Consider the following 24013-nt stretch of genomic DNA (forward strand, 5'->3'; position numbering starts at 1 on the left):
GGCGTAGAGAGTATATGGGAAATCTCTAGAACTTTCATTCAATTTTGCTGTAAACTTAAAACTGCTCTAAAAAGTAAAGTCTATTAAAAAAAAGAAGAACAACAACAACAACCATATAGCAATTTTGGAATTGAAAAGTAAAATAACTAAAATGAAAATTTCACTAGAGTGGGACTTAGCAGCATATTTGAGCTGGCAGAAGAAAATCAGCAAGCTTGAAGACAGGCAATTGAAAGTACCCTGTCTGAGCAATACATAGAAAAAGAGAATTAGAAAAAAATCAACAGAGCCTCAGTGACCTTTGGGACACCATCAAGCCTATAAATATACTTATAATGGCAGTCTTAGAAGAAGAAGAGAGAAAGAAAATGGCAGAAAGAATATCTGAAGAAATAATGACTGAAAACTTCCCAAATTTGATAAAAAAAAAAATTACTCTCTACATCCAAGAAACTCAATGAACTCCAAGTAGGTTCCACACCTACACATCATAATTAAACTGTCAAAAGACAAAGACAAAAAGAGAATCTTGAAAGTAGCAAGAAAATAACTCCTCATGTGCAAGAGATTCTCATGGATTAACAGCTGACTTCTCATCAGAAACCACAGAGGGGATTTCCCTGGTGGCGCAGTGGTTAAGACTCCATGCTCTGAATGCAGGGGGCTGGGGTTCGATCTCTGGTCAGGGAACTAGATCCCACATGCATGCAGCAACTAAGAGTTCATGTGCCACAACTAAGGAGCCTGCATGCAGCAACTAAGGAGCCTAAAAGCTACAACTAAGGAGCCCAAAAGCCACAACCAAGGAGCCCATCTGCCGCCACTAAGACCTGCACAACCAAATATAAATAAATAAATATTTTTTTAAAAAACAGAAAGAAAGAAAGAAACCACAGACACCAAAAGGCAGTGAGATAACATAAGCAAGGTGAAGAAAGAAAAAGACTGTCATTCAAGAATTCTATATCCATCAAAACTACCCTGCAAAAAACAAGGGAGAAATAGCTGATGAAGGAAAAAAATAAGAAATTAAGATAGTCCTAATACAAAAATGGACAAAATTCATTCCTAGAAGATCTGCTCTACAAAATAATACTAAAAGGAGACCTTCGGTTTAAGTGAAACTATATGACAGTAACCCATATCCACACAAAAAATAAAGAGCACTGGTAAAGGTAACAACATGGGTAAATTGAAAAGACAGCATAAATATATTTTTCTTTTTTTCTTCTATGTGATTTAAAAGACAACTGCATAAAGCAATAATTATAAAACTGGGTTTGTGAGCTTACAATGTACAAAGATGTATGCACTTAGCCTCTATGCAATAACATACACGCTAAACTTCTGTCAAAATCCCTACCATGTTGGGGCTAAGTCATTCAGGTAATCGTAAAAAAAAATATTCAATCCAGAAACTCTACGTACTTTCTAAAGTTCTATTAGGCAAATCCTCAACAAAAATATGAAGACTGTGAATGAGTTTAAGAGTTAAGTTTTTCCAGCTTCTGCACAGCAAAAGAAAACCATCAACAAAATGAAAAGGCAACCTACAGAGTAGAAGACATTTACAAACTATTTATCTGATAAGCGGTTAATATGCAAAATATATCAGAAATGCATACAACTCAGTAGCCAAAATCATCATCAACATCATCATCCAATTCAAAAATGGGCAGAGGGACTGAACAGACATTTTTGCGAAGAAGAAGATATACAGATGGCCAGCAGGTACATGAAAAGGTGCTCAACATCACTAGTCATCAAGGAAATGCAAATCAAAACCACAGTAAGATATCACCTCACAGCTACTAAAATAGCTCTCATCATAAAGACGAGACATAACAAATACTAGTGAGGATGTTGAGAAAAGGGAACCCATGGATTCCTCAGAAGATATGTCTCTGTTTCAAAGAGGACACCTAGAATTGGGTTTTTGTTTCCTAATAATCAATACCTTAAATTTCAGCTATTTACCCAATTAACTCATGGAAGTTGAATTAATGCTACACTAAATTATGGTCCTCTAAAACAGCAAAATTTCACACCAATGATATTCATATTGGTTGAAATAATAATGTTTATGAATTTTAGGGAGTTAAAAATCACTTATCAAATGCTTATTCTGGTAGGACATTATAAACATCAATTTATAATTAATGGAAAACGGCCAAAATGAAAATCTTAAACAATAAATGTATATTGTAAAGCAAACTTAGGATCATGTAAAACTTCTTTGTTCTGTTTATTCATTGATTTATTCAACAAACATTTATGGGGCACCTGCTTTGTGCCAGGTAATATGCTAGGAACTAGGGATAAAAAGACAAGGTCCCCGCCTTTCAAAGTGTGTACAATCTAGTGAGAAGCTCCCATTCTGAAATGAAAGAATTTATGACTGGAAGGGACCTTATAGCTTCCTTATTTCACAAATAAGGACACTGAGACTCATGGCTAGTTTAGCCACTAAGGCAAACAGACACTCAGATGTAAAGAAATCCTGCCTCATGTGTTCTTCGCATTATTATGATTAAGAGTGATAATGGAGTGCTTCCATGTAAGTGAAGTATGGAACTGTGGGCAATATATGTTATAATTACCAAATAAGAGACAGAATACCTAATGGATATGAACAATATATTTCATAATTTAGAGACAGAAATCCCTAATAGATGTGGTATCATGATAAAGCCCCAATAAGAAACTAAAACACTAAAATAAGAAATTGAAGAACTAAAATAAGTTAATATAATATTAAGACCTCTAAGCCATAATTATGATTTTGCCTCTGTTTATTGATCTGTAAAATAGGGATATTAAAGTACTTATTTCATATGGTTGTTGTGAAAATTAAATTAATAAATACTTAAAAGCACTTATTAAGCCTGGTACCTGGTAAATACTCACGAAATATTAGGTATTCTTACGGACAATCATTTCTTAAATGTACAAGTATGTCATATAAAAACAAACAAAAAAAGGAATGATCTTTCTTTAAGGAATTGTCCTATTATTATGATAGTCTTAATTTTTTCAGCAACTAGTAAAATGTAACACCAAAACATGTATTTCAGAAAAAATGTTTAACATGCACAGTATCTAACAGTATCACGCCCTTCTACATAAAGATATATATATATCAGTCCTAAAACTACAGGAAAGATAGACATTAATTAAATTACTAACTTAAATAATTATACTCAATCATAATTTAAATTAATCACTTAGCTCAGTACTCCTAAGATTATAAATCCTAAATATCATTAAGAGAATGTTCAAAGATGACTTTCAAGTAATTAAAAAGTTTCTGCAACTTTTCTCATCATATAAAATATCCTTAAACTAATTAACATCTTTGAAATAACCATGTATTATATATATTAATGAAGCCTTTCTATTAATATCAATCATCATCCAATATCAATAACAAAGTAAATAACATATTTATGTCCACTTACTGCAATCTCTCTACAAGCCGACATGGATATTCCTGTGCCTTCAATTTGCTTCAATGCATATTCTTTTTCATCTTTTCTGCATATGAACAAAAAAAATTATTTTTTTCTACATATTATTTTCAGATTCAAAATTATAACTACAAAAACAATGAATAGCACTGGTCTCAGTGATATGTAAACACTCTCACTATGTGTGTATTGCTTATTATTTCTGATAATATTTCAATTACAAAAATGTGAAATACCAAAAGAAACTCATGTCACACTGAAAACACTAGATAGAGCCAAAACACAAAATACAAAATTGAAACAGGATACTAAACACAGCACTAGTTTCAAAAAGCAAACAAGCATAAATATAAACTCAAGCATACTGAAAGATAATTCTACTATCTTAATTATCTGGAGTCCATGAAAGCATTGTTATAAACATTAATTACAAAAATAAATGACAGATGTAAACTTCTGTATTTGTTTAAAGTAACTTCATTAAGATCCACTTAATAAATGGGGGAGTTATAGATGAATGTTGACCCACTAAGATACACTACTTCTCACCTAGGACAGGGAACATTCAAAAGCCCTAAGACCTCAACCAAAAGTCTTAGAAAGACTTCAAAACTAGCCACCACCAACTCACTCTCAAAATCTCTAGGAAAAACTCAGTAGTTACAGTGAATCTTCCAATTAATGGAGGTAGAATTAGAAATTCTGGGAAACCTGGTAGTTACCAGGGTGCTTAACCAAGGGAAGACAGCAGCTCAATAATGGTGATACAGTCCATAAAAACAGTAATAGTATCAGATGAGTGTCTAGTGCAACATGGTATCCTCAGGGTACTGACACCAGAACTAGCCACAGCAAGGCCCTAGCTGAATGTCACAAATGTGATTCCTATCACTGGTTATTCTGACAAGAGGAGTATAATCTATGCCCTCCGAGTTTTGCCTTTTGATTATATTAGAGCCTCAACAAGGTATCACCATGTCATGAGGTTTTGTCAAATGATAGTACCTAGGTAGTGCCACATCTGTCCTACTTACCTATTCCTCATTTCCCCCATTCTGTGTTTACTACTAGCAGACAAAGCAGTTTAAGAGGTTATTCACAATATGCGTTTTAAAACATCATTTTACGTGCATTTTGAAGATTTTCACAATCACCTATGTTCTGGGCGAATAATTGAGTTATGATTACTTTTTCCCACAGTCTGAAAATTATATCCATTTTTCTTCCAATATGTGGCATTCAGGAAACAAGCAGCATTTTAATAAACAGAAACTGTACCACACGTCAACAGGATAGACCATTATGCAATTATTAAAATGATAATCATGAAGACCATTAGAAACATGGAAAATGGAAAATGTTTACCATATATTGGTGAGAAAATACATAAATTATACCATATAAAAATAATATACACATTTAGACGTATGTTGAAGGTGCTATAGAAAAAGTTGTATAAGATGTAGAAAGTTGTTAACTACCTTAGTGCTGATATTATATTGTGTTTTAAATTAGAATTAGAGGGAAAAAGAAAAAACCCCAAATAATTTGACACTCTGAGAACAGTCACCTATTAAAACAATCTTTAGTATTTTCAAAGTGATATCTTAAGCATGTTTTAAAGAGCAAAGTCAGAGACAGGGAAAGCTTAAGTGATCCCTTTTTTCTTTTTCTCCATCCTGTTTCCTCCAAACATAAAACTAGACGTTTTTCAGACCACCCAGAGGCCACTCAGAAGTACAAGCAGCAGGTGACTGAATGTAACTAAAGCCAAATATCCCCCCTACCTTGAAAGTATGTGTGGATACATGTGTGAAAGCATTTGTGCCTGAGATGCTTAACACAATGCTTACAATGTAAATTTCATACAATTAATAATTAAATTAACTACCAGGTATCTACTACTAAACATTTAACTGAATAAATTCTCAAAGTTTTATATGCTTTCTGACAAAATTTTCATATGAAATTATAATTTTCTTTTAAACAGAAATATTTCAATCCCGTTTCCCTAAACGAAGTGCTCCAGAAGCTCATGTAATTGCATAGTTTTATTTTTAATACTGTAAAGAATATTACACAATCTGGATAGGTTATTGTTGCTATGGAAACTATAAGATTTTTGCAGTAAGTCAAAAAGTGCAAAATTAACACATCACATTAATGACTTCTGAATTTCACATCCAGGCTGTCAAAGGAATTTGAAAGCTTGAGCAGAAAAGACTGAAGCATAGGCCTCTTACTCTGAATTATATGGATAGGATCTAGGAACAAACCCAGTAATTATTTCACTTAATAAGTTTAAATATAACTTCCGTCTGCTAAATTAATAAAATACTCAAAGATCTGCAAGCTTAAGATTTATCTGCAGCTTTTGCACGGAGAAAATATAGTGCATATATCATTACTAGTTCTCTCGTATGTTAACTGTTGGATGGTAAGTGATGATGTGGCACCTCTGAGCTCCACCATATGAAGAAGTGGCAGAATCCCAGAGGGCATATGGAGTCACTTTCATCACTGTGCTATGTCAGTGCCAATACCTTAGTTATGAAAACTAAAGATCAGTCCTTTCCCACAATGCCCACAAATATTTCAATGACTAGCACATGGTGCAGAGAAGCGTTATTGCTCTCATCTCATATGAGAGCCCCTCCCTGGGAGTTCGTGTGAAAAATTCATACCCCACAGCTTATACGTTTCAGGCACACATAATATTAAGCATCATAAAGGTGTAATTTGTTCTTTTACCTGATAAGGCTGAAAATCAGGGGAACCTGGCCTCCATGGCTATGATAACCTGGCTTTCAGAAGCAGCTCAGTTCTTCCTTAAAACTATTTGATTTCTAAATTACTTCTATTTCTAAATAAAAGAAGTTTATTACTTATTATAATAAAGACAGACAAAGCAATTCCAAAGCCTTCAGGGAAACTGCTTTCTAAATTTTAGTGCATATTAGATACTACAGTTAGAGCAACTGCACATTGAAAATAAAGGGGTTTACTAAATAAATCCAGGTGAATTAAAAATAAATGTATAGTATAAACATGGATTTATTTAATATAGAATGTTTTGAATTTAAAGACATTTCTCCTATACATCTGTAACATGTATCAAAACCATGCCAGCGTCCCTCTCAGCATTCATCACAAAGAAAAACAACTGTTCAATGGGAACATTATATAACTGCAAAATAGAAAAATTAATTTGGCAGAGACTGGAGTTCTATTACATTTTCCATCTGAGACACTATGTTCTGGAAAACTCTTGATGCAAGCAATTCTATAGATAGTACAAAAATAAGAAGCACATATCTGTGCAAATTATAGAAATCATTGCCTTAAAATGAAAGCTTTATCCCAGGCAGAAAACTAGGCTGAGTGGTAGAATTTAAATGTAATTCAAGGAAGAATTTCTCAAGCCTAAAGACACAGCTTCAGTAGGAACATCTCTTGAAAGAACTATTAGGAACTGATTTAATGAAAAAAATAATCTTATACCTTTCAAAAATGTCCAAACTTGATGACCAGCCTCCAGTCACTTTTAGCAAGGTGAAGCACCATTCAGCAGCTCACACGCCTAAGTGTAGTAAAGGTTTGGCCAAACCCCCCGCGTTACAATTGCAATTAGACAGGTCCAAGGCTTTCTGGCTTCTAATAATAATACTATCAGGTGTCCAAATCAGTCCTGGGCCATCTTTGGTCCCAAGGACCTGTGACGGACAAAAAATTTAGAAGAATTTTTTAAGAAAAGGTGAGGGAATGGGACTTCCCTGGTGGCACAGTGGTTAAGAATCTGCCTGCCAATGCAGGGGACACAGGCTTGATCCCTGCTCCAGGAAGATACCACATGCCGCGGAGCAACTAAGCCTGTGTGCCACAATTATTGAGCCTGCACTCTAGAGCCTGCGAGCCACAACTATTGAGCCTGTGTGCCACAACTACTGAAGCCCACACACCTAGAGCCTGTGCTCCGCAGCAAAAGAAGCCACCGCAATGAGGAGACCACGCACCACAATGCAGAGTAGCCCCCACTCGCGGCAACTAGAGAAAGCCCATGTACAGCAATGAAGTCCCAGTGCAGCCAATAAATAAATAAATATTAAAAAAAAAAAAAAAGAAAAGATGAGGGAATTCAAGCTCAAGCAAAGCTCAGGGAAAAATTTTGTCTTCAAACGAATAGGGTTAAAATCCTTTTTCGTTTCTAAGGAAAACACAAGGCCCTTACTATTTGATTTTACATCAAGCAACAAACACACAGTTGATATTTTATATCCCAAAACTCTGCCAAACTCTGAGGATGAACAAAATTAGAGACTAGCTACCCTAGATATCAGAGTTCACAATCCACCTGGAAAGAGACCCTCAGTGGGAAATATAAGCAGATAACTATGATACGACTCCCTCTGTGCCCAAGACGTGTGCAGGACAGGCACAGAGAGAATGAGACTAGTATTTCTTCTCAGAGCTTTAAGGAAGATAACTACATAGTGATGCCTTTGAGGGAGGAATTCCCCAGGCATAGAGGGGGTCAGAGAATCCCAGGTAGAAGTAGGGCATGAGAAGAATAACAGAGAAATATTCAGGAGACCTCTGGTATTCAGTATGGCTGGAAGCTGGGGGCAAAATGGCAAGGGGCAAGAGATGAGGTCAAGTTAGAAAAGTAAAGGGAAGGGACCAAGTGAGCTCTGCAAAGAAACTTGTACATCATATGTAAACAGTGTGGAGTGAAAGGTTTTGAGAACAGAGAAGGTACATAACAGATCTTTGCTCAGAAAGACAAATGTGGTAACTACAAACTGGTGGCAGACCAAATATCTGGTAGGCTGCTCAAACGTCCAAAGAAGAGGAGGACTAGATTAGAATAAACAGAGGAGAACAAATATGGACTCAAAAGACATTCCTGTGTTAGAAGTGATAGAATTTAGCAAATAATTTGATTCTGTAGGTGAAGGAAAAGAGGACTGTGAAGATGGGTGAAGTTTCCTCTTTGTCTAACTGTGCCAATGATAACAATTAAGCAGAGAAATGATGACACGAATAAATGGAGACCAGGAAATACAAGATTTTATCCTGAAGGCAATGAAAGTTACATACAAAGACTAATTTTATTAGGATGACTGAAATTAGAGGTGTGAAGAACAATTAGGAGGTCACTGCAATGAAAAGTTGAGAAGGAAAGACCGTATATTAGTATAATACAATGTTAGCTTCCAAAAGGGGCGTAGAACAATCCTGTTACAACCTCCTCATGAAGATGAAGTTAGGCCATCAGCCAGAAGCAGAGCTCAGATGACATCTTCCAAGTCCAACATTCTCCGTAACAGAATGGTAACTAACAGTAAGACTGGAGAAAAGAAGGAATACCCTGACAGTCATTTTAAAAGAGGAATTGGCAAGACCAAATGAACAAATAAGGAAAATTTATAAAGCTGAATCAAGGATATCTCTGGGGGTCTGAGCTTGGTTCAGGCGGTTATGTGATGTGAAGCGACGGGGAGCAGATGAAGCTTTGCTCACCTGCCCACTGCTCACCTCCTGCTGTGCGGCCCAGTTCCTCACAGGCCGCAGACTGGTACCAGCGGTTGGGGACCCTTGCTCAAGACGGTTCAGTATGACCATCTACATATTTTATAAGGTGTTACCAATAAGACATCATTCAAACAATATGACACCTGAGTCTTGCCAACAATTTTTTTTTCCTGCAGTTTTTTTCTTTATTGAAGTATAGTTGATTTACAATGTGTCAGGTATACAGCAAAATGATTCAGTTATATGTATTCTTTTTCAGATTCTTTCCATTATAGGTCATTACAAGATATTGAATACAGTTCCCTGTGCTATAACAGTAGGTCTTTGTTATCTGTTTTATATATAGTAGTGTGTATCTGTTAATCCCAAATCCCTAATTTAGCTCCCCCCCTTTATGTCTGTGAGTCTATTTCTGTTTTGTAAATAAATTCCTTTGTATCATTCTTTTACATTCCACATATAAGTGATATTGTATGGTATTTGTCTTTCTCTGTCTGACTTACTTCACTTAGTATGATCATCTCTAGGTTCATTCATTTTGCTGCAAATAGCATTATTTCATCTTTTTTTATGGCTAAGCAGTATTCCACTGTGTATATATACCACATCTTCTTTACCCATTCATCTATTGATGGACATTTAGGTTGTTTCCATGTCTTGGCTATTGCAAATAGTGCTATGAATACTGGGGTACATATATCTTTTTGAATTAGAGTTTTCTCCAGATATATGCCCATGAGTGGGATTGCAGGATCACATGGCAACTCTATTTTTAGTTTTCTAAGGAACCTCCATACTATTCTCCATAGTGGCTACACCAATTTACATTCCCACCAACAGTGTACAAGGGGTCCTTTTTCTCCACACCCTCTCCAGCATTTGTTATTTGTAGACTTGTTTTGTTTCTGCCCGCACTATGTGGTATGCAGGATCCTAGTTCCCGATCAGGGATTGAACCCATGCCCCCTGCAGTTAGTGGAAGCATAGAGTCCTACCACTGGACTGCCAGGGAATTGCTGTAGACTTTTTAATGATGGCCATTCTGCCTGGTGTGAGATGATATCTCATTGTAGTTTTGACTTGCATTTCTCTAATAATTAGCAATATTAAGCATCTTTTCATGTGCCTTGTTGGCCATCTATATGTCTTCTTCAGAGAAATGTCTATTTAGGTCTTCTGCCCATTTTTTGATTGGGCTGTTTGTATTTTTTGTTTGTCTGTATTTTTTTTTGTTAAGTTGTATGAGCTATCTGTATATTTTGGAAACTAATCCCTTGTCAACAGCATCATTTGCAAATATTTTCTCCCAGTCTGTAGGTTGTCTTTTCATTTTGTTTATGGTTTCCTTTGCTGTGCAAAATCTTTTAAGTTTAACTAGGTCCCATTTGTTTATTTTTGTTCTTGTTTTTGTTTTCTGTTACTCTAGGATATGGATCTAAAAAAATATTACTGCCATTTACATCAGAGTGTCCTGCCTACGTTTTCCTCTAGGGGTTTTATAGCGTCCAGTCTTACATTTGATTCTTTAATCCATTTTGAGTTTATTTTTGTATATGGTATCAGAGAATGTTCTAATTTTATTCTTTTACATGTAGCTGTCTTCAATAAGTCTTCCCAGCTTATTGAAGAGATTTCTCCATTGTATGCTCTTGCCTCCTCTGTCATAGATTAATTGACCACAAGTGCATGGGTTTGTTTGTTCTATCTATCCTGTTCCATTGATCTATATGTCTGTTTTTGTGCTGATACCACACTGTTTTCATTACTGTAGCTTTGTAGTACAGTATGAAGACAGGGAACATGATTCCTCCAGCTCTGTTCAAGATTATTTTGGCTATTCAGGGTCTTTTGTATTTCCATACAAGTTAAAAATTTTTTTGTTCCAGCTCTGTGAAAAATGTCATTGATAATTTGCTAGAGATTGCACTGAATCTGTAGATTGCCCTGGGCAATACGATAATTTTAACAATATTAATTCTTCCAACCCAAGAACATGGCATATATCTTTGTGTCCTCTTCAATTTCTTTCATCAGCATCTTACAGTTTTTGGAGTAGAGGTCTTTTGCCTCCTTCAGTAGGTTTATTCCTAGGTATTTTATTCTTTTTGATGTGATGGTAAAGGGGACTGTTTCCTTAATTTCTCTGATATTTTGTTGTTAGTGTATAGAAATGCAACAGATTTCTGTGTATTAATTTTGTATTCAGCAACTTTACTGAATTCATTGATGAGCTCTAGTAGTTTTCTGGTGTCATGTTTAGGGTTTCCTATGTATAATATCATGTCATCTGCAAACAGTGACAGTTTTACTTCTTCCTTTCCAATTTGGATTCCTTTTATTTCTTTTTCTTCTCTGATTGCTGTCGCTAGGACTTCCAAAACTATGTTGAATAAACGTGGCAAAAGTGGGCATCCTTGTCTTATTCCTGATCTTAGAGGGAACGCTTTCAGCTTTTCACCGAGTATGATGTTAGCTGTGGATTTGTCAATAAGTATTTTCTTTAAGAAGAATGCTGCCATAAATCAAGGTCATATCACCTTCCCTTAATATGTGATAACTGGCTTAGCAGATTAGGAGGCTTCTATATCAAATAGAAAAACAAGAATAAGACAATATGGAATAAAAATTTGGAAAAACAAAACCAAAAAATATCATTTCGTTTTATACTGGTGATTCTGAATTATTCAATATCATGAACTCTATATTCACTCAGCCTAGTACTAATGATTCCTTATTTGGGAACCCTTTCCTTTATTGTACACTACTATAATGTTTTTTAATTTATCATGAAATTTTGCAAAAATAAATAAACAAAAAACAAAATAAATGACAGTGATACTTTATGTAACTCTCACACAGCTTCAACAATTATCAACATGTGGCCAATCTTATTTCTACTGCCTCCTCTTTTCTTGATTATTTTGAAACAAAAGCCAGACATCATATCAGGTCATTTGCCAGAACAATTCAACACCAAAGCATTTTTAATTATCAGGATTTTTTACTTAAATGACAATAGTCCTTTAAAAATAATTCTGAAATATTAAAAACCTTGTACCAGAGGGTACTGTTATTATTTTGTATTCCCCTTATTAACGAATAATATCAAGTAATATTAGCACCTTCCTTATGCTTTCATCTATCATATATTTCATCTACTCATTCCCTAAACATCACCAAAGTACAGTAATAGTCTCCCCTTATTCAAGTTCAGTATTCCCTTGCAACATGGCAATCTGACAGTTTATCTTTTTGCCTTCATTCTTTAGGACTGCTTTTATTTAGTCTCTTTTCTTAAAAACTGATTTATCAATTAATATATCTCTAGTTCTCTAAGAAAATCTTCATTTTATACTATTTCTTTCATTCAGAATTCTAAGTCAGATAAACCTTTACTATTTTGGAATCTCTAAAATAATAAAATTCCAGAAACTATGGCAAATTCTTTTTGCTCAGAAGTGATTTTAATTAAAACAAACATATCTGCAGTAACGCTTTAAGAATTCAGGTATCAAAAGTGTTAAGTTTTAAAACACAAATAATTAAGGACTGTATTACACAGAAAGTAATCATTAGCAAATATTTAGTGTAAACCAATTATTTTATATAAACTATTATCTTCCTTTGAGAATTCATGATCACAAGTTAGACCTACTTGCTACAGAAGGTAATATAACAAGTAACATCAGACATTCCTTTCAGAAATATTTTACCAAGCATGTGCTATGTGCCAGGCCTTGTATTTTAAGAACAGTAAGAAGAACAAGACGATCCTTTCCCTTGTGAACCTTTACACTGAGAGACACACAAGCAAGGGATACAATCTGATAAGCACTATCTGGGACTTCTGTGGCTGTCTAATGGTTAAGACTCCGCGCTTCCACTGCATGGGTTCGATCCCTAGTTGGGGAACTAAGATCCCACATGCCATGTGGTGTGGCCAAAAACCAAAAAAAAAAACAACCACTATAACAGATGAATGTGCAAAGTACATCAGATAAAGAATGTTAAGAGGGGTTTGGTTCTGGTGCAGGAAGTTGATAGAGAGGGCTATTAGGTAAACAATTTTCAAAGGGAACATTCCAAGTAGACCTTGAAAGATAAGCAGGATTTCATTAAGCAAAGAAGAGGGGTCAGAGCCTTACGGACACCAGAAATGTGTGAACAAAGCTTGAAGATTAAAATCCATGCTATATTCAAGAAATCAGCAGAGGACAAATATAACTAGAACACATGAGATGAAGTAATACATAAAAAGAGCAAATAGGATGGAATTTCATAGTCTTATACGGTATGCCAAAAAGCTGGCCTTTTTCCTGCATAATGGGAAGGCATCAGAAATTTGCAAGCAAAAGAAACATATGATCAAACAGGTATTCTCAATAAGCAGATAGTACACAGAGTGAATCAGAAGGTTTAAAGCCAGAGGTAGGGAGACCAAAGTGCTGGGAAGTACTGAAACCCAAAATCAGCGTAAATACGGCAAGAACGGAGGGAATGCATTCAAGAGGCCATCCAGATACAGACTTACCTGCTGTGGCCAAATATATTTAGAAACATTGCAGGCATTAAAGAATTATTTGATGAATAACTGTGCATGCACATATGTGCACGTGTAAATAAGAGAGTGCTAAGCAGAGAGCCAGAGAAACAGCTGAAGATGACTGAGGTTTTGTCAGCATGTTGTCTCAGTGAAAGCAAGGTTATTCACACTATACCTTCTGCTCCCCTTACCCAAGGAAAGAAAAATACTGACAATGAGCCAGTTAGCAAGTAAAGAAGAAATTCATTTTGGATGTGTAGATTTTGAAGTGACTACTGTATAGCCAGGAGAAGATGAACAAAAGGAAATAAAGTGCAGTTTAGAAAAGACGACATCACTACACAGGCAACTGTTAAAATCACAGAAGTAAACGTGATCACAAAGAGAAAGAACACAGAAGAGCTGAAGGTGGCAGCCTAGGCCCTTTCACATCATGGCACCCACCTAATGTTAACATTTATACTGTTTGCCAGAGTAAACTGACAGCACTCATAGGCAGAGGTGAAAGGGACTCATGGGCCTCCACTGTCCCAAACTCTACCAGTGGCCAAAGAACTTAGAGGATTAATAATAGGACCCATAACCCATTCACAGTAGCCATGCCACATGGGTTGGGAAGCCCCTCTCTACTGAATGTCACTATCTTCAACAGGCTGCAGGACAAACATTTAAAGGTCCTTGGTAATAGGCAAATCTAGATGTGAGACACTACAAGAAAAATGGTCTGGCTTCTTAAAAAAAAAAAAAAAAGACTCATAAAAAAGGTGTGGGGGGGGATAGTCTACTCGAGACATGTAACAACTAAATATTATGCATGAAAACCTTAGCTAGATTGTGGTTCATATAAAACAGCTACAAAAATTTATTTGTAGGACACTTGGGAAACTGAATATAGACAGACTAGATATTATATTATTTTACCATGGTTACTTTTATTTTTTAATTTTTATTTTATTGTCTTAAATGTAGGATAATGGCAGTGTGGTTACGCAGGAGAATATCCTGATTCTTAGGAAATGTAGAAGTATTTTGGGGTGGCATGTCATGACAGTGGCAACTTAATTTCAAATAGTTCAATAACAACAAAAAACATGTTTCTATACATACAGAATGAGAGAAAAAACATGCAAAAATGATAATAGTTAAATCTAGCCGGAGGTCATGTGGGTATTCATTGTTCTAGAGTTTGAACTTTTCTGCTTTTACAAAACTTTCCTTAATAAAAATAAATTGAGGAAGGAAGTAACTAATACGTAGTAATTAGAGTTAAAAGAAAAATAATAAAGTTGTATATAGAAGCAAAAAAGCAGTATTAGAAGGTAAGTGGGCAAAAGCATCAAGTGAAGAAGCGAAGTCAAACTAGAAAGACTGGAAAAGAGCTTGTCATATGACAGTTGTTGATGCTTTCTTTGCAAGAACATGATTAGTAAACACTTTGTTCAAATTTCTGTCAAGAACTGTACTATACTCTATTTTGTTATTATGATTACTTATAATTGACTCATGTTTTTTTTCCACCATCCCCCAAAGAGGAAGGAGACTATCTTACTCATTTTTGAATATTCTTTAGGAGCTAAGTATCTCACAAATAGAAACTAAACATTTGTCTCAATGAAATAAACTTGTTTACTAGTCTTGATCAACTTAAAAAAAATATTTTCAGCATAACAGAAAATCTGAAAACCTTCTTTTAAAGATATATATTCTAAAAATAAAAATAAAATATTCTGGGGAATAAAATTCAAATGACAGTAATAATCAAATACCAATATTTTTATTGGAAAAGTATTCATATTTAAAAGTTCACCAGAAAGCAACAAACTCCTTCAAGGAGTGAAGGAGAAAAATGTAAATATTTTGTCATTCTCTAGTCTAGCACTATCAAATTAGATAGAACTAGATTATGAAACTGCTCCTTTAGGTACACTTTCAGATTTCAGTCTTCATGAAATCATCCCAAATCATAAGTATCAATGAAAAAACAAATACTCAGAAAAGAAAGTGACAGGTCAAGATATCAAAATCAACACTTAAAATTTAAATATATACTAGTTTTTCACCATACTACTGAAAATTCAGCCAAACCTAGACCAGTGAGGAATCTTCTTTTGATAAAGTTTAAGGTTTTACATGTTTTTCCTGGCTGATCTTAAGTACTACGATAACAGAGAATGTGATACTGTGATACAAGAAATACATATTGTGGGGTCTTCTTCCAGGGTTCCTGGCTCACAGCTCCTAAAATTCTTATAATTTCCTGATTAGCACACAGGAGCATCTTTTATTATAATATTTGGTTTTTATTCTTGGAATAGCTCCAGAAGGATAAAAATAAAAGAAGCTCTTTCGTTATTCATAACAAGCCCCTTTCAACCACACCTGAGTTTATGTTAATGGGGTGATTTTTTTGGAAAGTCCCTAGAGACACTGGATGAGGACTGGTTGCCAGAGGAACAAGCCAGGTGATAGAACTTCCAGCCCTCCCACTGCCACCCCTAACCCCAAATGGGGGTACAGAGCTCAGAGAGCTTCTGGGTTGGTGAACAAGAACACATCCACTTACTGGGAGGGTGGAACACCCTAAAATTCCATGGAGGCAGAAGCTCCTGTGCTTGGGACCCTTTCGGACACAGACCTAGCCCTATATATTCTTCATCTGACTGTTCATTTGTATCCTTTAATATATCCTTTGTAAGAAACCAGTAATCTAGTAAGTAAACTGTTTTCCTGAGTTCTATGAGCCATTCTAGTAAATGACTAAACCTGAGGAGGGGGTCGTGGGAACCTTCAATTTGTAACTGAGTCAGAGGTTGTGGGCAACTTAGCGACCCATCACTTGCCACTAGCATCTGAAGCCAGCGGCAGACTTGTGGGGCCGAACCCTTAACCTGTGGGGTCTCCATCAACTCTGAGCAGTCAGTGTCAAAATTGGTGTCAGAGAATTGGTCAGTATGGGAAAAAAAACCTACGTATCTCTGGTGTCAGAAGTAACTGGGAAGTGCTGGGTGTAAGTAGAATTGCAAACAGAGAGATAAACAGTGGTTTTCCTTTCAGAGAGTCTATTTCCTAATATAGTAACTATCCTTGCTAGAATGCAAACCATTTGAACCATTATAATCCACAATCTCTGAAATACACTTGAAAAAGTGAACTCCTTTAAAGGACCTTACTTGAAACTGTAATCAACATGACATATATCATAAAGTAAAAAGTCAGCTCTTAAGAATTAATTTTCTTTTAGAAGTTTCTATAGAGGTTGACCTGGATTAGTCTATATAAAAATTCAGGTAAACCTAATGTTGTCAGATGATCCATTTCATAGGCATATCAACCTAAGATCAAATTCTAATCATTAAAAAGCTGAAAAACAAGAAGTTAGGAAAATAAAGCTGTTGCCCAGCCAAGAGCAAAGAGAAATACCAATAACAATGAGCCAATCAATGCATAATTTGAGGGGGAAAAAAAAGGATTTTTCTTTTATCATTAAATCATCTTTAAAACATAAAAATTTATGCTATCCAGTACCACAATACATTTATATTAAGAGTTATAAAAATAGCTACACTTGGGCTTCCTAGGTGGCGCAGTGGTTGAGAATCTGCCTGCCAATGCAGGGGACACAGGTTTGATCCCTGCTCCAGGAAGATCCCACATGCCTCAGAGCAACTAAGCCCGTGTGCCGCAACTATTGAGCCCATGTGCTGCAACTTTACTGAAGCCCACGCACCTAGAGCCCGTGCTCCACAACAAGAGAAACCATGGCAATGAGGAGCCCGTGCACCACAACGAAGAGTAGCCCCCCCTCGCCGCAACTAGAGAAAGCCTGTGTGTAGCAATGAAGACCCAACACAGCCAATAAATAAACAAATAAATAAATTTAAAAAAAAATAGCTACACTTACATAGTACTTAGTACCAGGCAGGCATCATTCTTAGAGCCTCAACTACATTAACTCTTTTGTCACAACGTGCTAAGAAGCAAGTACTATATTCTCTCTATTGTACAGATGAAGACACTGAAAGCACAGAGGTTGGATCACACAGCTAATTAAGGAGCAGATCCAAGATTCACCTGGATCTAGGAAGTCTGGCTCCAGAGTCTATGCTTTTGGTCACTACGGCTTCATTTCTTCTTATGCTTCTTCTGGAAAAAGGGAATAGCATGTGTCAACGCACAGAGGCAAAAGAGAATGATGAATTTGAAGTTTAGTAAAGCAAGTTTAGAATAGGGGAAAGAATGTTAAAGCTGAATGAAGAGGAGGCAGGGCCAGTTCAAACAGAACAGCTAAGCCACATTAAGGAAACTGGACTTCATCTTAAGAAGAAAAGGATTTTAATCAATCTGTGTTTTTGTGAACAGTTTGGAGGTGAAGAGAGAACAAGGGGACTAATATCAAAAGACCTTTGCAATAATTTAAGTAAGAGATGACTACAGTCTAAATTAGAATGGTGGCAGAGGAAATAAAAACAAATAGATGGAACTGAAAGATAATTAGGAAACAGTATCAACAGAACATGTGGCTAAGAAACAAGAGAAAGTAAAGCAAGAATGATTCTTATCTTTTGACTTGGACAACTGGGTGACAGTGGTGCCATTCACTGAGTTAAGAAGAACAGACTGGGAAAGTTTTTGTAAATTGAAGTTGAGAGGACTATGGTCTTGTCTAAACGGAGATGTCCAAAAGGCATTTGGATAAACCTAGAGCTTAGAAGGAAGACGTGGGCGAGAGATAAGTGTGAAAATACTTAGAAATTAAAATCATGACAATCACAGAGAGGAGAGAACCCCGAAGAATATCATTTAAGGAGAAGGACCCCACAGTATTAATAACATATACTACGTTATATGGTGCTTACCACTGCTGAGTGGTTTCTAATTATGTTACTTTACTCTGGTCTTCCCAACTAAACACTAACTTCACTGAAAGCAAGGATGCCTTCCTTCTATTAGGCCTCTGCAACTCCACAGCTTTTAGCATATTAATGGCTAGTTGTAGCATACTTACCCAACTGAGATATGGGAAAAAGATAAATAAAAAACACTTTACTTTAGGAAACTCCTTGTTTTAGAATTCCTTTGATCTTCCAATTTTCCCCAGGCTTTTGCTCCCTCCGCACTTGCTGCACTGATTGCTCTAACTCAGCAAAGAAGTCGCTGGCAATTGATGATGTGGGACTTACACAATGCTTCTGTGATTTACTCTCTCATTCTCAACACCTAATAAGCAAATCCAGTTGAAATTAAGAGAAAAATGGAGGAGTTCTTGTTTAAGATAATAGACAAAATTTATTCTATTGCATTTTACTACAACAGTAGAAATTTTTATTTTTTTATATTATGCTGTCAAATCACAAAATACTTGTTGTTTTTGGCCCTCAGTCTTTTCCACACTGACTGATCTTCCTGATCTCTCTTTCCTTTATTCTTCTATCCATCAGACAAGGTCAACCTTTCCAGACATTTTATGAACACTCTAGCCTGAGGTCAAAGCTCTCTTTTCTGCCATTCACCAAGCACATCTCTGTACCATACACAACACTGATCATATACCACTTCGTAAGGTAACTTTTCCATAGTATGTAATTTAAAGAGCTTAGGTAATGGAATTATACACTTATTATACTAAAGTCACACAGCTAAGAAGTCACTTATACTCTCATATTACCAGTTTTTGCATCTTTTAATTAGGAATAATAATACTAACACTGCACAATTTTCAAGATAAATGAGATCACATGTAAAATACCTAGCACGGTATCCACTACCCACTTCTACTCAAGAAACCCATGAATAGACATTTCAGTTAGAATGCTTAGGAAGACATACAGGGATATGAGTTTTTGGCAAACCTGTATCAGCAAAAATGGGACGTGAGATTTGAAATTAACATCTCCTAAATGGATAATGTTTCCTGAGAGGAGATATCATTATTATGTATATCTTTATAGCCATCACAATATCTTGCAACTAACAATCAAATATTTGATTGATTGAATAACGATTAGAGGACTGTTACTGGTTTTCTGACTTTTCTAATAAGATAAAGGTTCACAGTAAGAGTCTAGAATTAAGTTTTCATCCAACAAATAGTTATGCCTGTTATAGTGCACCCTGGATACTACAAGGGTTGCCATAATATATTGAGATATAGTCTTTGCCCTAGAGAAGTTCACAAGAGAGTAGAGGAACTAAGTAACGTGCACAACTACTAAATATAAAGCATTATGTGAAAAATTGTCTGAATCCCATCATTTAAAATATTTTTATAACCATCAATTTAATCCTGTCTTTCTCAAAGAAGTTTAGGTGAGGGAAAGGGACTGCAGGGAGGGAGGAGTCCTCCTACGACCTGATATGAGCAGTATTTCACATCTTTTATTCTACTAATTAGGATAATCTATTGAGATTATCATAGGTCATGAAAAGAAACTAGATGGTTTCCCTGATAAGATCAGCAACAAGGCAAGAATATCTGCTCTCACTACTCCTATTCGAAATCATACTGGAGAACAAACATATGGACACCAAATTGGGAAAGCGGGGAGGGTTGGGGTGGGATGAATTGGGAGATTGGGATTGCCATATATACATTACTAATAAGAAAAAAAAAAGTCAAACTGTACACTTTAAACATATGCAGTTTATTGTATGTCAACTGTATCTCAATAAAAGTTCTTTAAAAAACACAAACAAAAAATTACACTGGAAGTTCTAACCAATACAATAAAATGTGGAAAGGAAATAAAAAGTACACAGATTAAGGAAGAAATAAAATTGTATTTGTATAACTGTCTTTAGAGAAAATCCCAAAGAAAACAAGAAAACTCCTGGAACAAACAGGTAATTATAGCAAGGTTACAGGATACAAGATTAATATACAAAAGCCAACTGCTTTCTTACATACCAGCAAAGAAAAGTTGGAAATGGAAATTAAAAACACAACAACAGGAACTTCACTGGTGGCACAGTGGTTAAGAATCTGCCTGCCGGGACTTCCTAGGTGGCACAGTGGGTAAGAATCCACCTGCCAATGCGGGGGACATGGGTTCAATCCCTGCCTCAGGAAGATACAACATGCCGTGGAGCAACTAAGCCCATGCGCCACAACTATTGAGCCTGTGCTCTAGAGCCCGTGAGCCACAACTATTGAGCCCATGTGCTGCAACTACTGAAGCCCACACGCCTAGAGCCCGTGCTCTGCAACAAGAGAGGCCACCGCAATGAGAAGGCTGCGCACCATAACAAAGAGTAGCCCCCGCTCGCCGCAACTAGAGAAAGACTGTGTGCAGCAACAAAGACCCAACACAGACAATAAAATAAATAAATCAATAAATAAATTTATAAAAAAAAAAAAAAAAGAATCTGCCTGCCAATGCAGGGGACACAGGTTTGAGCCCTGGTCCAGCAAGACTGCACATGCCATGGAGCAACTAAGCCCATGAGCCACAACTACTGAGCCTGCACTCTAGAGCCCACGAGCCACAACTACTGAAGCCCTTGTGCCACAACTACTGAAGCCCATGTGCCTAGAGCCCAACAAAAGAAGCCACCACAATGAGAAGCTCAAGCACAGCAATGAAGAGTAGCCCCCACTAGCGGCAACGAGAGGAAGCCCTCACGCAGCAACGAAGACCCAGCACAGCCAAAAATAAATTAGTTTTTTTAAAAAAAAGGAAAAAGAAAAAAAAATACAATAACATTTACAACAGTACCCCCAAAAATGAACTACTTAGGTATAAACCTAACAAAACATGTATAAGACTATACAAGGAAAACTATAAAACTAAAGAAAGAAATCAAAAAAGATCTACATTAAGGGAGAGATATTCCATGTATATGGCTAAGAAGACCTAACATTGTCAAGATGTCAATTCTTCTCAATTTGATCTACAGACTCAACATAATCCCAATCAAAATCCCAGCCAGTTATTTTTGTGGACATTGACAGACTCTCAAGTTGATGTGGTATAATCACACTGGAAGACAGTTTGGCAGTTTCTTACAAAACTAAACATACTCTTACCATACAATCCAGCAATTGCACTCCTTGATATTCACCAAAATGAAGTGAAAACTTATGTCCCCACACAAATTTGCACACGAATGTTTATAACAACTTTATTCACCATTGCCAAAACTTGGAGGAAGCCAAGATATCTTTCAGTAGGTGAATGGATAGATTAACTGTGGTATGTCCAGAGAGAGTGATGTTATTCAGCACTAAAAAGAAATGAGCTATCAAGCCATGAAAAGGCAAGGAAAAAGTTTAAATGCTTATTACTTAGTGAAAAAAGCTAAACTGAAAAGGCTACATACTATAAGATTACAACTATGACATTCTAGAAAGGGAAAACTATATAGACAAAAAAAAAAAAAGGTCTGTCTTTTTTTTTGAGCCAGGGACTCAAAGGAAGGGAGGCAGGGATAAATGGATGGAGCACAGGTGAGGTAGGAGGGAAGGAGGCAGGGTAAAACCATCAAAAGAATGACACAGCTGTTGAGGGTACGACAAATACTGGTTAGAACCTAACAGGCCCAAGATGGAGGAAGATTCTACTTCCAGTAGACCTTCAGCCTCATTATATGCTCACTGTAATACACCCACAGGCCCCATGACAGTTCCGAGGCTGATCCTAAAAGGCCAAAAAGTGGGCAGTGGCCCAATTCCTAGAAATCCCTGCCCCTTCTCCAAGACAGTTAGAATATTCTTCCCCCTTGTTAGCCTATGAAATTACCCAGCCTGTAAAAACTAACCACCCCACAGCCCAGGGCCACTCTTGCCTTCGCACATAGCGCCTGTGGAATGCGTCTCTCTCTAAATTAACTTGCTTTCACTCTACTGTGGCTAGCTCTTGAATTCTTCCCTGCGTGAAGCCAAGGACCTCGTTTAGCTGCCTGTCCCAGGAACTCGCCTGAGACCTGGGATATGACCATCCTTTCATGCCCCATTTTCCTGCAACACAGGATATGTTTAGAACAGTAAAATTATTCTGTATGATACTATAATGGTGGATACATGCTAGTATACATTTGTCAAACCCAGAGAATATACAACACAAAGAGAGACCTTTAAGGTAAACTATGGATTTTAGTGACTAATAATGAACAATACTGGCTCATCAATTGTAGCAAACATACGACTAAAGCAAAATGTTAATCACAGGGAGATGTGGGCGGGAAGGATGGGGTTGAGGCAGTAAAGGGGTATATGGGAATTCTCTGTACTTTCCACTCAATTTTTCTGTAAACCTAAAACTGCTCTAAAAAATAAAGTCAATTATTTTTGAAAAACCACTTTTGCAACCACTTCATCACATCCTTCTCATAGATGTTGTGGGGGTGAGGACCTGGGGAAGAGAGTCTTCCAATGCCTTGACATGAGCAGTACTTTACATCTTTTACGCTAGTGATTAGGAAAAATCTATCGAGATTCTCAATTGGGAACAAAATACACAACAGACAGATTAGGTAAACAAATATAAGCTTGCATGATTCAACAGTGGCGAAAATAGCCAACTAGGCTAAAAAATGAAGTATGAAAAGGCCTTTAAGAAATTACTTCCAATCTATTGTTGGTAAATATCCTCCAAATAGCCAGTGAAAAGACCAAAAGAGGGACTTCCCTGGTGGTCCAGGGAAGTTAAGATGCCACACTTCCAATGCAGGGGGCATGGGTTCAATCCCTGCTCAGGGAACTAAGATCCCACATGCTGTGTGGCATGGCCAAAAAATTTAAAAAAACAAAAAAAAAGACCAAAGGAGAAAGGGCTTAAGAGGTAAAATTGCAGCTAACCTTAATAAACAGCCTGAAACTCCTCTAGTTAAGAAAAGCAGCTTCTTTGAACAGGAAGAAAGTGAAAGAAATAGAGAAACTGGGTTGATTGTAAAACGGAGTGATTCTGTGTAGGACACAGAGTAGAAACATAATAAATATATATGCCCCTAACGTCACATAAGGTGTACATCCTTAACATACAGTATATACAGTATAATATGCAGCCACTCAATATCAATACAAATATAATTTCCAGAAGACATAAGAAAATCATTCCTTTAATTCCCCTTCAGAATCTATGTGAAAACTAGCCATGTTATTAACTTTAAGTCTAAGAATACAACATTGTTAGCTGCTATAGGTCTTTAAAAAACCAAAACCAAAAAACTTCCACTCGAGTACCATCTGAATAAAGTTCGTAAATGGTTTCATAAATTCAAAGAAAGTAATATCTGTAATATTTGGCACCTAAATAGCAAAATATTTATATATATTTTTAAATCAAAGAAGCATTACCCAGGAAAGTTATGTCATATTATTTTCTTAAAAATAACTCATTAAGAAGGTCTCTGTAAAAACATATTTTACAAACGTGTGGGATGTGTTTGTTTCTCTAATGAAACAAGAACTAACTTGAGAGAAGAGCATATTAACAAGTTCTAAAGAGAGAGTAATTAGCATATTGGAAACTAAGAT

At 36.2% G+C, this 24013-nt stretch overlaps 1 protein-coding gene across 7 annotated transcripts in view; it reads right to left on the reverse strand.

Moving 5' to 3' along the window:
• The window catches only part of CDK19 (cyclin dependent kinase 19), a 166828-nt gene that overhangs the window by 104283 nt on the left and 38532 nt on the right, over positions 1-24013 (reverse strand). For 6 of the 7 annotated variants that reach the window (XR_009054315.1, XM_057738932.1, XM_057738930.1 and 3 more), the window contains one exon: positions 3459-3534. The exons of the other annotated variant lie outside the window; for it this stretch is intronic. Coding sequence is in view for 5 of the 6 variants with exons in the window: in XM_057738932.1 (XP_057594915.1) it covers positions 3459-3534 (76 nt within the window). In the remaining variant the exon portion in view is untranslated. The remainder of the gene's footprint in view (positions 1-3458; positions 3535-24013) is intronic. 7 annotated transcript variants of the gene reach the window in all.

Source organism: Hippopotamus amphibius, chromosome 6, assembly GCF_030028045.1.
Source record: "Hippopotamus amphibius kiboko isolate mHipAmp2 chromosome 6, mHipAmp2.hap2, whole genome shotgun sequence".
Lineage (NCBI taxonomy): Eukaryota > Metazoa > Chordata > Mammalia > Artiodactyla > Hippopotamidae > Hippopotamus > Hippopotamus amphibius.